At 38.6% G+C, this 15,831-nt stretch overlaps 1 protein-coding gene across 2 annotated transcripts in view; it reads right to left on the minus strand.

Annotated features, from left to right (window-relative positions):
- Positions 1 to 5,829: 5,829 nt before the first annotated feature.
- Positions 5,830 to 15,831, minus strand: part of GOLGA4 (golgin A4) — a 1,578,103-nt gene continuing 1,568,101 nt past the window's right edge. For both annotated transcript variants that reach the window (XM_044075462.1, XM_044075461.1), the window contains one exon: positions 5,830 to 6,482. In XM_044075462.1, coding sequence (XP_043931397.1) covers positions 6,448 to 6,482 — 35 coding nt within the window. In that variant the 3' untranslated portion in view covers positions 5,830 to 6,447. The remainder of the gene's footprint in view (positions 6,483 to 15,831) is intronic.

Genomic DNA, 15,831 nt, shown 5'->3' on the forward strand with positions numbered 1-15,831 from the left:
AAAACCTCGAATTTCATATGGTCGAGACCATGTGATCGAAGTTTTAGAACTTCAAACTTCTGAACAGAGATCTGCATACAGCACAGAACAGGAAATTCCCCCTTTTCCTCGCTGTAGTGCCATCTCAGAGTTGGTATATTTAAATAGCGGGGGGTGTAGAAGGGCTTGCCCCCCTGCAAATACATTGAGGAACATGCTTTTGTGTTCCTTTTGCATTTATTTCAGAGTTTCAAAGTTCTAAAACTTCGATCATATGGTTTCGACAATATGAAATTCAAAGTTTTGGGAATTCGAGTTTCTGAACTGAATCCATATGTCACATGAGATATTTTTCATTGTGTACCTTAAATTTAAGCCATGAAAGCCATTTGTAGTTAAGTTTTTGTTTTTCTGTTTTAGCTACTTTCCCTTCCTTTTCCCTGAGCTTCTCCACCAAATTAATCACATCTTGACCCACAGGTTTCTACATAGCTTTCCATTTTCTTTAACAACTCTCTTAGCAACTAACATTAGTATCCACATCAGCTCTTGTACAAGTGAGACATATTTCCCACTTGTTTATCATCCTCCAAAATAAGGTACACAAATATAATCACTGCCTAGCCAGTTCCCAGTAACTGATCCCAACTAACTATATCGGAATGTAGCTGCTTCCATCTCCATGCCACTAAATGCTTCTTTCTGTCATCAATTCTTCTGCCATTTAAACGTATATCTTAACTTTCTAAGGATGGCACCCTATACTTACAGCCCATTCACACTTTCTAACCATTTTGTCCTCCTCTTTACCATGACTTCCTTACTGCATCATACTGCTGCACTCCACATCTAGCCATAAGAACAAAGTGAATTGCTCTAAAATATTATTCAAAATCCAGGACACCCAGGCACCCTTTCATCTTGGACAGGATTCACTCTATCCCAGCTTAGTCTTGGCTTCTTGCTCTTCCATAAAAAAAATTCTGCACACAACTTCATATTTTATAAGGATAGACCTAGTCAGGAAGCTTGATTGTGCTAAATATAACAGATAGGATACCACATGGCAGTTCCAAATTTGGATACATTGATCCATCTCAAGGTTAAGGTCCTGCCATTTAAGAAGTTTCCCAGTATCAGCTCTAGTGTTACATCATAAGACATAAGCAGAGAATGCTCACAATCATTTGCTAGCCAGACTCCCACAGATTTAATCACTCTGCATTCCTATATAATTGGATATGTCTCAGTCAGTTTCTCCATATTATCTTGCGTTTATACTTACTGATTTTGTTTTACCTTTGTAGAAGTAGTTGGGTACAAGGTAAACTGTCAGTGCAGAAGGAACTACTCCAAATCTGTACTTGGATTAACTAAAGTAAGAAGAGTGCCATATGCAAAGCTAGTTTCAATTCAGTATTCCCCTATTTATAGCCCTCTTTTCTAGAAAGTCTTATTTGTATAGCTAGAGGCTCTAAGCTACAATACAAATAAGATCTGGAAAATCTGATGGAGTCTGATATTCCTCCCATTATCATTATGCAGGCTTTTGCTCCTTCGCAGACTACTCTCAACAGGTTTTTATGTCCAACAGGGCATCCCAAGACTTCTAACCCTGTAAACATGTGTCTCCACTTGACCCTATCAAAGGCATTCTCTACATCTGCATCTAATAGGACAAATGCCACTCCATTTTCTCTCCTACTAGCATTGTGTATGACCAATAACGTTATATTATCTAAGGTATTCTTATACTGAATAAATCAACATTGATCCAAATGATGTAAACTGGACATGCATTCTTTCAGCCTTCTCATCAGTATGATGGTAAACATTTACAAACAGGGTTAATAATAGTTACTGGTTGGTAAGGGGAGAGTAGCCTAGGATCCCTTCCTTCTTTAGCCAGAATCACTATTATTCACATTCTTAAGGACTCAAGAACAGAAACGGTTCTTATGATGTCATTAAAAAGTTTAGTCAGTAAGTGCACAGTCCTGCCCCTCCTAAACTCCAAATTTTTTTTGGTATATCTTCCATCTTCAGATTCTTTTTAACCCTTTGCATGCCCATTGCTACTCATACTTCCTCTTCATATATCTCCACCACAAGTGAGTACCCTTGCTGTTTAGTTACTGTTGGTGCAGGAATACCCTCCAAAATACCTTCTTATTTTCTCCATCCTAACTGACGTAGATAACTCCTCCCATATAATGTTCAATAATATCTTGGAAAAAACTTTCAAAATCTCTGCCAGACTGTATATTAGTTCTTCCCCCTACACTCTTAGCTTATAAGCCTTCCTTTCAATTTTCTGTTGTCTTAATTGTGCTGTGAGGGTTCTAACTGACACTGAGGTAGTTCTATACTGTCTATCTTTTTATTAGCATTTTCTCATCATCTTTTTCATTTTCTCATGTCCTGTGTGATCATTTAGGTTTGTTATTAACAGTAACTGTCTGAATTGGTTGAATTTGCGCCCCACTGTTTGTAACTTTTTTCCCTCCTTCTTTCTCTTTCTTGTTTTCATATTTCAGATCTAAAATCCTTCTTAAGCTTCATCCATTCCATAAATGTTATCTCCACCTCTGCCACTGACTGCAATAAATTGCTTTGAATTGCACTTTTAAGTTCTAAATAACCACAAAGTCAGCATAACCAAACTGTTTATATAAATAACCACAAAGTCAGCGTAACCAAACTGTTTATATAAATAACCACAAAGTCAGCGTATACAAACTGTTTACATAAATTGCATTGGTGGTTGTGCACTTTTAAGTTTTCCCTTACCAAGTAGCTATCACAATTATCATTTGAACCGTGTGTGCCATCCCTTTAAACAGCTTTCTTCCTCTTCAAAAAATCCTTCTACTCATGCATTCACACTATCAAGCAATATCACTCTCTCTCTTCTCTTAGTGCTTTTGTAGGAAGTCTGTGCCAGTACCTGTAATCCATTGCATCCTAACTTCTCAAGCTCGTTAGCATCTAAATGTTTCTTGCAGCTTGGCTATGTATCTTTTTCTTTTTCCTTACTACCTTGCAGGACCCTCCCTCTCTTAACAGTATTAGTTAGACTGTTTACTTTCCAACATGGTATCCTTAAAGTATTCTCCATGTATGTTTTTGGCTACATATCTTCCTTCTCCTGCTACATACTTTCTATCTCCTTCACCTCTATCTATTAAAAAGTTTTGCTGCCTTTGTGTCTGCTTTGCTTTCCTTCTAATATATTTTCCCTCACTGGTTACTTCCATCTTTTCTACTTTGTGGCTCTGTATTTGGTGTCCTTTCCTACTGATCAGATTTGTTACTCCATGTGTTAATAATAGTACAGCAAATGAACCTTAATCAAATTCAGACCCTTCTCTCAACAAAATCATAGGACAAATTACAATATACAGAAAAGTTTTCTTCCAAGGAGCAGGCAAATGCCCTAGCTTGGATGTTGAATGAAGAGTCTCACTGCCTTCCTCTTTAGGTCAGTCCAAGTACAGCTGCATTTATTTAATTTTATTTCATTTTACATTTGTTTACCGGGCATGTGCCCATTTTCAGTGGAGGTCTGGAGAGAAAAGTTTCAAGTAATACAATGGCAATTACACAAACCACAATTCAGACAAGTATTTGTTGGCATATACATTGGTATATACACACATTAGCAATTCAGACAAGTATTCAATGTGAATCAACAATTCAAAAAGTATTAAATATGAATTATATCAAGACTTTTTGTTGTGATTACAGTAGTACTGAAGTTCACAAGTAGCATTTGCAATACATACTTACATACAAAGAAATTATTTATTTTTTGTTGTCAAGAAGGTACAATGTTTAATGGTAGTTTAGAGAAATTGCATTGCTTCACATAACTACTTATAAGCCACCCACCATCTCAAATGGAGCACATTTAATGTTGCCATAGATTTATCACCTCAAGTGGAATTTTGTAGTGTTAATTATCTTTGTTAAAATTAAAAAGCCTTGGCACTCACCTACTGAAAAATTTCTAGTGCAAAATTATTGACTGTTCCTTTGTCATCCACCTGTTTTGGTTTAACAATTTTCTAGTATTCCGTCCCATCTTTCATATCACTTTCTCCGGCCTGTAATAGAGTTGTGCTTACTATTCCACCCCAGAATGGATAATCTACAGTTTATCTTATAAAACTTTTGCATACACAATTTAGTTTTATTTAGCTGCTTTCACAATTCCATTGATTTTATAGAACTATACTTTAGCAGTGGCAATACCATTCTATATATGTTGCATCCTTCTGTTACTATTTAATACAATATTTCTATAACTTTACTTTAACGTGCTGGCTCATGCCTTATAACACAAAAATCCCTAACTCATGCTTTATTGTGAGCAAACTCACTACAGACACCATATTTACTAGACTGCTAATCTTTGCTACCTCCTTTGTCATCAATCCCTTCCTAACATCCCCTTTCCACTTACTCTTTTTATTCCCTTTTCATGCCATCTTTTTTTAGTCCTCCTTATTCTCTCCCTGACTCTTCTGAGACTGAACAGATCTTTTTGCTGCAGAAAGGCAACAGGATTCTCTTCTTATATTCTGTTTTATCCTGCATACATCACAGCTATTTTGCTTAGTTGATACATTTGCTCTGACCACTTTGTTCAGAATATGAAGACTGCATTATTTCTACTCTGTTACTTGATGCTTTATATTTTGTTAAACAATGAAAAAAAAAAATCTTTGTTGATTCTGGGACATCAGTCTGCTTTGCCTATTGCTCTCACTGTTGCATCAGAATATGGACATCCTCATCAGTCATTTCCTAAGCTAAGCTTTTGTAATTCCTGCAATAGTTTCAATGCATCTTCTGGGGAATCAAAAGATCTTGCTCGATGGGGAGAAATCTTAAGTATGGCTGGATAAAGCATCTTAAAGTAGTAACTACTCAGTTTGCCTAATTTCTGCACCAGAACAAATGTCAGCCGCCATCTCTTAGTAGAAATAAAATAATCATGTTATATAAATACTGTGCTTTCACCATAGTATAGTTACAACCCTTGCTTCCATAATAGAAAAATGATTCTGTTTTTTTCAGAATATAAGTGGTAAACCTCAATGAAGTCACCCAATGTATAAGGGAAGGATGCCATGGTGGATTCCATACCATTCTATGGTCTCTCTCAACCTCCATTTCAGCTGGTGCAATTTGAGTCCATTGTACCAAGAGCGATTATGAAGGTGGAGACTTTGCCCTCTGCATTTTCAAGCATACCACTAATCCTAATATTCTTTCTCATTGATCCATCCTCATGGCTAATGAGCAATGACTCTATAAATTCCATACGAGGCTCTGAGGCTTGTATCTTTACCTTTAACAAGTCATTTTTTTAATCATATTTTATAACAGGTCTGTCTGTTGATTCACGGCTTCAGTCACTTCAATATCCCCTCATACAGTCCTCAAGTCTTACATTAATCTTTTTGTTCACCAGAAATACATCTTTTTTTAATAATTTTGTCTCCACTCCTATTTTCTCCATTTAAAAGTTCCACCACTATCCACCTTGATCAATGTCCATTCATATTTTAAAGGGGAATTTTGGAAAGGCTTTGGGTCTCCTTTTTTCCCCTCTCTTTAGCATTCAGGATTGTGTCCTATTGTGTGGAAACCAATTGTATGCTGCTGAGTTGGGTTTGAAATGACTTTATATGTTTAAAACTATATTTAAAAAAAAAATCAAGTTTAAATGATCAGGGAGAGAGGCACAGCATGGACATAATCTATATTATGTTTGTGAAGTCTTATGAAAATATCATTATATAAGTTATTCTACTCCCTCAGAAAATGAAAAGTCAAACAATATACAGTAAATAGATTTTTATTGAACTCTTCCTTTTCCATAATTAATGTTTAAAGAAACATACTTCTGATATGATACAGATATTAATATTTACAATTTACAGTAGTGTACTTTACAACCCCTGGTACCTACTTATAAAGGTCATAGTACAGTACTCAAAATGAGGTCTGAGCATCTCCAGCAACATAACTGCAAAGAAGTGAATGCCAAGAAAAAAAGATCAAAAAGGGAAAGAAAAAACATGCAAACTCAAAAAGCTGTACAGGATGATAAAAAAAAAATTAGCTGAGAAAATAATCAAACTCATACATAGTGCACAATTCAAGTAACAATAGTTTTATCATAAAATTAATTAAGCTGGAAGAAATTAACCATTAAATTACAGGTCTAAAGTACAAAATAAACTGTGTAAAATACCAGTAAAATGATTTACTTAAAAAAGTTAAAAACAATGAATGCTTGAGCTTTAATGACATTATAAATCTTACTAATTTGTGTTCTTTAAGTAAGACTTTACTGTATTCATTGTCTGTGTTATTGCATGTCAGGATCTCAGACAGTTAACTTATTTTCTGTATTCTTTTCTTCAAGCGGTAGGACCACGAGCACTAGCAGCATAGTTATTTCAAGACATCACTGCAGATCACAGCCAGGACTTAAAGAAACAAAAAGAAATCAATGTAATAAATCTGTAAAGCAGTGCAAGTTACAGTTATCAGCTACAGTTGTATCTCTGTTGTCAAGCTCATCAAACAGCAGAAAAAGGTCACAGTTTTCCCTGCACAGGGCTAATTCATTTAAATGATACAACAGTCAATGAATATATTATAAAACACAGTTAATAAGTCCTACTTAACTTTAACAGTAAATGTTCAAATTCCTCACTGCTGAGGCATTTTGAGTTATTTGTAAAGGTAACCCAGTACTGACCAGCTTTCCAAAGACTCCCCTCCCTGTCTCTTCCTGTGACAGACAACTGAATGAGCATAACATGAGGGGGCAACCTTCAACTGTCACAGGAAGTGCATGTTCAGGCTTTTTTGCTTCCATAAAGAATGAGGGGAAAGTACCTGAAGCCAGAATAATCTAACAAGAGTAAATTTGCAGCCAGTCACAATACCATATAAAAAAACAAATTCAACAAATGAATCAAAGAAGCTGACACCCACTCAACTATGCACAGCCAGTGAGGAATTCTACTGCTACAGGTAAGTAGGACTTACACAATTGTACTATGTTCATCCTTTCCACTGCCTCAGTAGGATTTTGGGTAGATTCCCAAGCTTACCCTACCTGGGAGATAAGACTCCAGGAGCCCCTGGAGAATGATCCTAGCAAAGCCTGCTCTGGATGCTGAAAAGGAATATGGTTTGTAGTGCTTTCTGGAGGTTGCTGCCTCTAGAATGCTTCTAGAATGTATCCCTTTCCAATATGCCATTGAAAAGGATAAAGCCCTGCTTGAGTCAGTCTTAATTTTGCCTGGAAGAGCCTTACCATCATGGGAGTACAGACAACTATCATGAATAATTTGCTTAGAGACAGGTTGGCCTTTCTTAAACCCAGAACAAGGGAAAAGCCGCTGGTCATTAAAGGGCTTTTTTTTCCTCATGGTAGTACTAAGCTGTCTGTGTGCATCCAAGGAATGTAGAATCGTTTTTCCCCTTGTTTTACTGTATAAAGATAGAATACTGGCAGACTGATGGCTTGACTCATGATAAGTTCAGAAATAACATTAGGCATGAATGATGGATTAGTGTGTAAACAACTCCATCTTTGTGAAAAGTCAGATAGGGTTGGCCTACAATAAGAACTTGCAGCTCAGAGATTCACCTTGCAGATGTCAGAGCAATGAGTAAAACAGTCTTCCAAGTAATGACCATAAATCAGCCTGAATGTCAGGTTCAAAAGGAGATAAGGTCAGTTTTTCAAGAAGAAAGTTGAAATCCCAAGGAAGAGGAATTTACTTTTGAGGAAATTTCATGTGCAACACTCCTTACATAAATTGTTTGACCACAAAAAGAGATTGGGGGGGCTCCATAGGTAGACAAGCTGAAATGGCCACAAGATGCACTTTGATAAAAGCATATGACAAATCATCTCTATGTAGTTCACAAAAATATTTCAGAAACACAGGAGTTGAAATCCTTTTCAGACCTCTGTTATTGGCTACGTATCATCTAGAAAACCTCTTCCACTGTAAGGTCTTCTAGTTGCAGGTTTTCTTGCCTCCTTAAATATCTGATGCACATAATCATGGAACAGGTGCCTAAAAGGTATCAAAACAGAATCATCCAAGCTGTCAGTTGCTGTGTGAGTAGATCCAGTGTATGAGGAAGCTTGTGGAAAATGCCCTTGGCCAATTCCCTTAAAAAGGAGAACCGACTTCACCCGATCCAAATAGAGAGTTACCAAAATAAACTTTGGTAATTTTTTGGGCATCTTTAGAAGTCCCTTGGGAAAAACTGGAAAGGGTGAAAATACATACAAGAATATTCTCAAACATGGGAATGATAGAGCATGCGTTTTCCAAGCATAGCTGCAAAGATGTCTTGAACAGAATTTTTCAGTTGTCTGTTTTGAAAGGAGGCAAATAGATGTACGTGAAGTGTTTCTCACATTTGGATCAGGTCTTGGAACACCTCTACATGGAGCTTCTACTCATGAGTGTCTATCCAAGACATGCTTAGTTTGTCTGCCACTGTGTTTTGCTCTGATGGAATGTACAAGGCCTGAAGAGCCACAAAACGCTGTAGAGCCAGCTCCCAGGCCATCAGTACCAACTGGTAAAAGAGGGTATGACCTTGTACCTCTTCCTTGTTTAGATATCATATCACAGTAGTGTTGTCTAGACCACTAGAAGAGGGCTCAGAACCCATAAGTAGTTGAGAACTTTTAAGGCATGAATCTCTGCCAACACCTCTTTGCGTTTACGTGCTTTATAGGTTCATAGATTAGGTTCATAGATTAGTACTAAGCTAACTGCCCTTGCGAGCCATTTTAAGCCTAGCCAGTTATCCCTTGTGAGACTCAAACCCTGCACCTTGTGCTTGCAAGGCAAACACTTTAACCATTAGGCCACCCTCGAATGTTAATTCCCATGGACACTGTTCTCCACACAAAATATGGAGTAAAATTATTTGCCTTTGTGTATCTCAAGCACTGGATCTACGATCCCTGCTTCTACTATGTGATAGAGCATTGCAGGCAAAAGCTCTGTCTAGTCTGGTCTGGTGAGTGCAGGGGAGTTGAAGCTCTGTCTAGTCTGGTCTGGTGAGTGCAGGGGAGTTCTCCTGAAAGTGCATCCTCTCCAACTTATTCTCAGAACATCTGTCTGAGACTATTTGTGGCCAAGTTGCAAGGTTGAGAGAGAGCCTGGGGGGAAGGAGAAGGAGAGGGAACGGCAGGTGGGGGGTGCGGTGTAACTCAGACTAGTCAATCCTTTGTGGATGGTTGATTGTTTTTTGGAAAGGAACACCTCTTGTTTGGTTTTGAAGAATTATCCTCCTGCCATTTCCTTTTGGATTCCTGAATTTTGTTTGGCTGGGATTTTAGTTAATTTGCTTGTTTGAAGAAAACTTGGCTACATGAAATATCCTAGATACCACATGCACATTTTTACAATCTGTGTAACAGAGGGCCCAAACAACAATTCAGAATTTAAAGGTACATTCAAAATGTTGGCTTTTCAATCACTGGAGAAGTTCTGATTACATAACCAGACTGTCATAATACAACAGAAGAAGCTAGAGACTATCTGCACATTCAAGCACACCTCTCAAAACATGTTTCAAAACCTGATGCAAATTAGAACTTCATCCATATGAGTTTTGCTCTGCAGATAAGGATGCAGCAAAATCATCTAAATTGTATGCACACTGTAAAATAAATTTTCATACATAGAAACAGACATCCTTTAGCCTTGAAGATCTAATTATTTTCCTCCATATCATGAGGCACTGGGATGAAGCCAAGGACTTTTATTTCAGCAAGCATCTGGGGAGACTGCAGCTGGGTCAGCAGTCAAATGAAAAGAGAGACACGTCATATCCGAGGCAACCCTATAGGATTTATAGGATCACAGGAGGCTACTAGGCTAATAGCCATGGGAACCTTACAAGCCTAGCCAAGAGTTTATTCCCCAAAAGAAACCTCAGTCAGCACCTGTCACCCCTGTCAATGAGGGACACAGGTAGAACCCTTGGGACAAATGTGTGTTTTGCCATCCTTCTCTGTATCTTTTTAGGGACTGCTGGAACAGATACTGATCTCCTGCAGGCAGCTTTATAAACATTTTCTAAGGCCAGTAAGAGAGGGAGGGAATAGCCACAGAGTTGGGCATCTTGTTCTTTATAAAGTCATATACCCTGCCTAGCTCTGGGATAGTTCCCAATTAGTTGCAAGCAAAAATAAATCACTAACTCTAGTACTTATCTGAAGAAAAGTAAACATTTGTTTGGGCTTAAGCTCAGGTTCACCTTCCAAAGAAACAGAATGACTGGACTCAGTGTCAACTGTCCTCATCAGATTCCTCAGTTTTCTGAAAAAACAGAAAGGTCTTTAGCACTAGAGCTATGTATGCAAACACAACTCCTAGAAATAGCTGTCTGCAGAACACTCCTAGCCATGGAAACCACACCAGCCTTATAAACAGCTATAATCTGATTATCAAATGTATGATGAAGCTTCTCTTTCTTTTTCTTGTGAACTGTACTACTAGATAAAATATCTGGGGCCAGAGTATTATGGTTGACAAGGAGTCTTTTACCCCAGACTACTCTTGTAACTTAAAGGGTTTGGATCTCCCATACATGTGCCAGGTATTGGAACAGCCCCGAAGGATGTGTCTAAACCCCATTCCACAGTGTTTGGTAAAGGTACACTAAAAAGAAATGGGGCAAAAGGAAAGTGGTCAGCAGGCCATGCAGTGTCTCTTAAAGAATCGCTAACCATAGGCCAAGGCATATTTTAATTTTTTTTTTCTTTTTAGGTACAACTGGACTTGATTGGAGGGGTACCAGAGTTACGATCCATCAAGTTAGGAGACAGAACACAAGCCAGAATAAAAATGATAGTGATGGCGCAGTGGTAGAATTGTCGCCTCACAGCAAGAGGTTCTCTGGCACCAGTGTTAAACATTAGCTCCACACACTAACTACATTAAGCTGCCATAAAATAATGTTTAATAGCAATTAAGTCTAAATTTTCTTGTCAAGGGGAGTAAAATCTCCACAGTAAATTCGGTACTTTTCCGTTATCGGGGCAACACTTTCAACGCGAGTGTTCAGCTGAAATCCAGAAACTTGACATGTCTGTTGACCACGTGTGCAAAAAGCATTTGTCTTAAAAATTTTTTCTAAGCAAGAAATGAAGCTATCTGGGTAAACTGTCCACATGCCTGGTTAACGGACGTGTCTTGCAACTGGATTTCAGCTGAGCGATGGCGTTGAAAGTGCTGCGAGAAATGCTAAAAAAAGTAAATAAATGCAGCAAATGTGGAAACTGTGGGCTTTCTTCATTTTTATTTCTGTAGCATATCCACTCGTTATAATTGCCCTACCAGAAAGGAAAAATGAATGATCTCCCTGTGCAGTGTCTTCTTACTGTTAAGGCGATTGGCTATCACAGGCAACACCTCCGTGCAAAGCACCCGTCAGTCCCTTCTCCCACATTCATCTCGCCGGGATGTCCTGCAAATAACATTATGACACAGAAAAGAAGGAAAATAAAGGACACTTAGCCCCCTAAAACAGAAAAATTTTCACTGTAAAGTTGAGCCATTCACACTTTGAGAGAATGCTTTAAAGTGTTCCCTTGTACATGACATGGTGTTTTTATCGGTAATTTGCTCCTGTGGTTGCTGAGCCCCGAATGCTGTGTACTGTCATGTCTGTAAGGAGTTACTACAAACATCAAGTAAATTGGATAAAAGTTAAAGAGGAAAGATACATTTTTGAGACACGTTAATATCAACACCTAAAAGATGAACAGCTGAAAGACATGTAAATAGAGTAGTATCGGAGCTCAGCAACCACTTTGAAGGTGATGCCCCGATAACGGAAAAGTACCATTAATTCAAATACCTTCATTTGAAGAAAAACCTCAATCTAATATTAGAAGCACAGCAGAGTTATACATACAGTAAATAATGTATATCCACGAAACTGTAAAAACTATTTTTAATCTATTGTACTATATTTATTATTAATAAGTTATAAATGATTTTTCAAAAAATTAATTAACCAATGACAGGCGTTGTGTAATTTAGGACAAATGTGTTAACTGTGGTTGAGTGGATAATTTATTCAGTACTCTGAAGATGCCCTAATGTTTTTCAGGGTGAAAGCGCTAAGTACTTATTTTCATTTATTTTCAGTTATTTTCAGTTAGTTACGTTTACTGTTTTTTCGGTGTATTGTGAATAAATTTATTTCGAGTGAACTACTGAGGAGCCATTGTCGTGTTTTACCAGTAAATAATGTATAACTGTTGATCCAAGTTCTGCAATATTTTCCTGCCAAAATAGGAAAACAAAGCAAGTACCAACAGTAAAGACAGGTGTGATTAATTTCACTGTTCTGACTGCAAGAGACAGCCCCGAGCGTCTAACTGCACACATATACACTGCACTTCTGAGAGAAATGGAGAAATATTGAAAGTTTTCTCAGAAACACTGAAAAAAATTTTTTTTCAAAGATATGAGCCAAATAAACTGTTACAAGCAGAAATTCAGACAGGAACTTCTGCAAACAATGACAGAAGTAAAACATTTATATCGATCTGTATATTAAACAAAAAAAATACAAAGAGAATAATACATCTAATAATAAAATGAGAGGAAGGGGATTTTATCTGAGCCGTCAACTGGATCATGTAAAGATTCAGGGGACTTTTTTGTTTGGATGGCAGAAAATTACTGAAAACACACTTCCTGTGACAACTGAAGGCTTCTCCTCTCAGGATATGTCTAACCAATAAGCTTTCACAGGAGAGAGGGAGGGGAGTCTGAACTTTTGAAAGCTGGCCACTACTGTGTTACCTTGGAAGATAACCCATAACGCCACTGAGGGTGGTTGGCCATCAGAACAAGATGTTATAAACTCCAGACCCTAGGAATCGACATGCAAGCTCTGCATTCCAAAGCAGTCACTGCAAGGAAGGAGGGTTGTCCTCATCATCATCATGACATCAACATAACAAAAAGGCATCAAAAAATGGAAGTGGTCTGCTCTTCATCTCCAATTCTTTCCTAGTTCAAAAGGGTGGAAATGGTCAGGAACTGAACCCTTAAGAAGCCACCAGCGGTTATATCGGGAGAGGGCAGAGAGTGGAGAGTCTAGACTGCTAAGAGAATTTCCACAGAAAACCCTGAGTTATGAAAGATATGTAACAAACTAGTTTAAAACGCATTCACTCCAGTGCAGCTCAGGAAGTTTGCATTGTAACTTCCAATGGTTGGAGCCTAAGCCTTTTGAAAGAATCTAACTATGTCCTCACATTTCAAACAAATGTTTATATTTCTGGAACCATAGGGGTTTTGAAAGAAATATAAATGGCAAAATCTTCAGCACAAACTATTTTTATAGTGGTAGTATTCTTTAGATTCAAGGTCTTAAATTGAATTTTATCTGTCCTGGGTCCCCTCCTGTTTGGTATCTACTTCTCTGAAGTTCAGGCAAACACCAAGGGACTCTGGTTAACCAAGTTTGTGGATGACTGCAAACTGGGAGCTACTATTGATTCTCAAGCTGATGTAGACATCCTACAAAAAAAACTCACAGACACCAATGACTGGTGCCAGAACCATAGTCTTAAGCTCAGTGCTAAAAAGTGCATCATCCCCTTCGGGAAAAACACAGTGCCCACAAGCTACCACATCGACGGTAGCCCACTCAATTCCCAAGGTGTGATAAGAGATCCAGGGACACAGGTAGATAGCAACCTCTCCTTTGGCCACTATGTTGCCACTGTAGTTAGAAAGTCCTTCTATGTGGCACACCTCATTACAAAAGGTTTCTCATCCAGGAAGAAAGAAGTCATAATCCCTCATTAGACCCATTATAGAATACAATGCCCCAATGGCATGTACCTCACTAGACACCTACAACAACTGGAGAGGCCACAAAAATTCCTCACCAAGAGGATCCTAGGACTGAATCACATGCCCTATACAGACATTCTCAAAGAAACTCCAGCTGTACTCCGTCTCATATCGCCTACTTAGAGGCAATCTTTGCTTGTCATACAAAGCCATATCTGACCCAGTGTTGCTAGACATGCTTCATCTGAAAAGGTCTCAATCCCTCTGCACCACACACTCCAAAGACCTCAACCTCATCATCGCAATAAACACAACCTGTTTGAGGGACAGGTTCCTAACCCAGAGACTTCCCATACTCTGGAATAAACCCCCATTCATGTCAAGCAGAGCACTTCACTAGCCCTCTTCAATAAAAATCTTGATGAGTGGATGGGTAACAGGAAATTCACACCAGGGATCACTTCAACAGCCTTGCTCGACAGGGGCACAAGGAACTAACATTCGGCACAGGACGGCTGGGCATATTCTTGGGCTTGGCTTGGCTTGTGCTGGCTCCAGGTCCATTAGCCTAGTACTCACCTATGAACCTATAAGTCACAGTAAACACAGTAACTATTAAGTTGTAATATTTTGTAAACAACTTAATATATCTCAGTAACCATTCAAGTTACATACATACTGTCAGCAACATTTTGCTCATCTAGCTGAGAGCTTTCTATGAGGTCAAGGAGTTCTGTCTGTGTTACCTGGTTGTTGAGATATTTAGAAAATGTTAAAATTATATCCATATAAAATAATATCATAAAAACAACATTTAATATCTCCTTACCTGCACTAGCCAGAGGTCAAATATTAATGCAGTTGACTTTGCCACTGTGTAAGATTTAAGATGAAATCTTTTAAAACCTTGTACATAGCATGTTTTTGGAATTATTGATAGAATGATCCACATCCTGCCCCCACTCCCCATTAAGGAAACCATGGTAACAAAATTTCTCCAAAGCCAACTTCATGCTTCTTAAGACAGAAGTGGTGAACTTCATGACACCCATGCAGATTATATTGTCCCAGTTACAACTACGGAATCCTACACAATTGCACTTTATAAGCACTTACATGAGTGCATGGATCGTGCTATCCCAAACAGAACCAAGACGCTATCCTCCAAAAAAAGAAGTCAATCTGGTGGTCCCCTGCCATAAACAAACTGTACAACGGAAGGAAGAAATTGTTGCAAAAGAGAGTAAAATCCCATGAGTGGAGAAGCTCCCTGGTCAGCCTCAGTAAGAAGCTGCAAACCCTGATAAAATCATCCAAAGCTAGTTACGAAAACAAAATCACCACTGATTCTAAAGACAACCGCAAGGCATTCTATAGCTACGTCAAAAATCTCAATGTCAACGCACAGATCTGCTCCGAGTTACAGCACAATGGCACTAAATATTGCCAACATCCTGGCTGATAGGTTCAGTGCTAACTTTACCCCCCCCTCTCACCCACTAAAGAGCCCATCTCCATACCGGAAGAATGCAAAGTTCCTGTAATCATGGCTGTTCAGGTAAAAACCACACTCCAAAGCCAAGAACACAGTATCCATGGAACTAGACAACATCCCAGGCTGCGTTCTACACGAACTACAGAACGAACTGGCACCCCACCTAAGTACCATGTTCAATCATAGCCTCACCTCAGGCTTTGTGCCTGCTGAATGGCGCACAGTGACGGTTATCCCACTCCACAAAGGGGGAGCCACCACGGACCCTGGAAACTACCGCCCCATTAGCCTGACGAGCCTGGTCTGCAAAGCCATGGAACGTATAGTCATGGAACTTATAAACAAAGACATTGGTAATCTCCAAACTCTGGACCCCACCCAGTTCGGGTTTGTAAAAGGCAGATCATGTCTCCTAAACCTGACAGACTTCTTTGAAGCAATCACCAAAGCTGTAGACAAGGGTAAGGTGGT

The sequence above is a fragment of the Protopterus annectens genome, chromosome 6.part1 (genome assembly GCF_019279795.1).
Source record: "Protopterus annectens isolate FY-2018-M chromosome 6.part1, PAN1.0, whole genome shotgun sequence".
Taxonomy (NCBI): Eukaryota; Metazoa; Chordata; order Ceratodontiformes; family Protopteridae; genus Protopterus; species Protopterus annectens.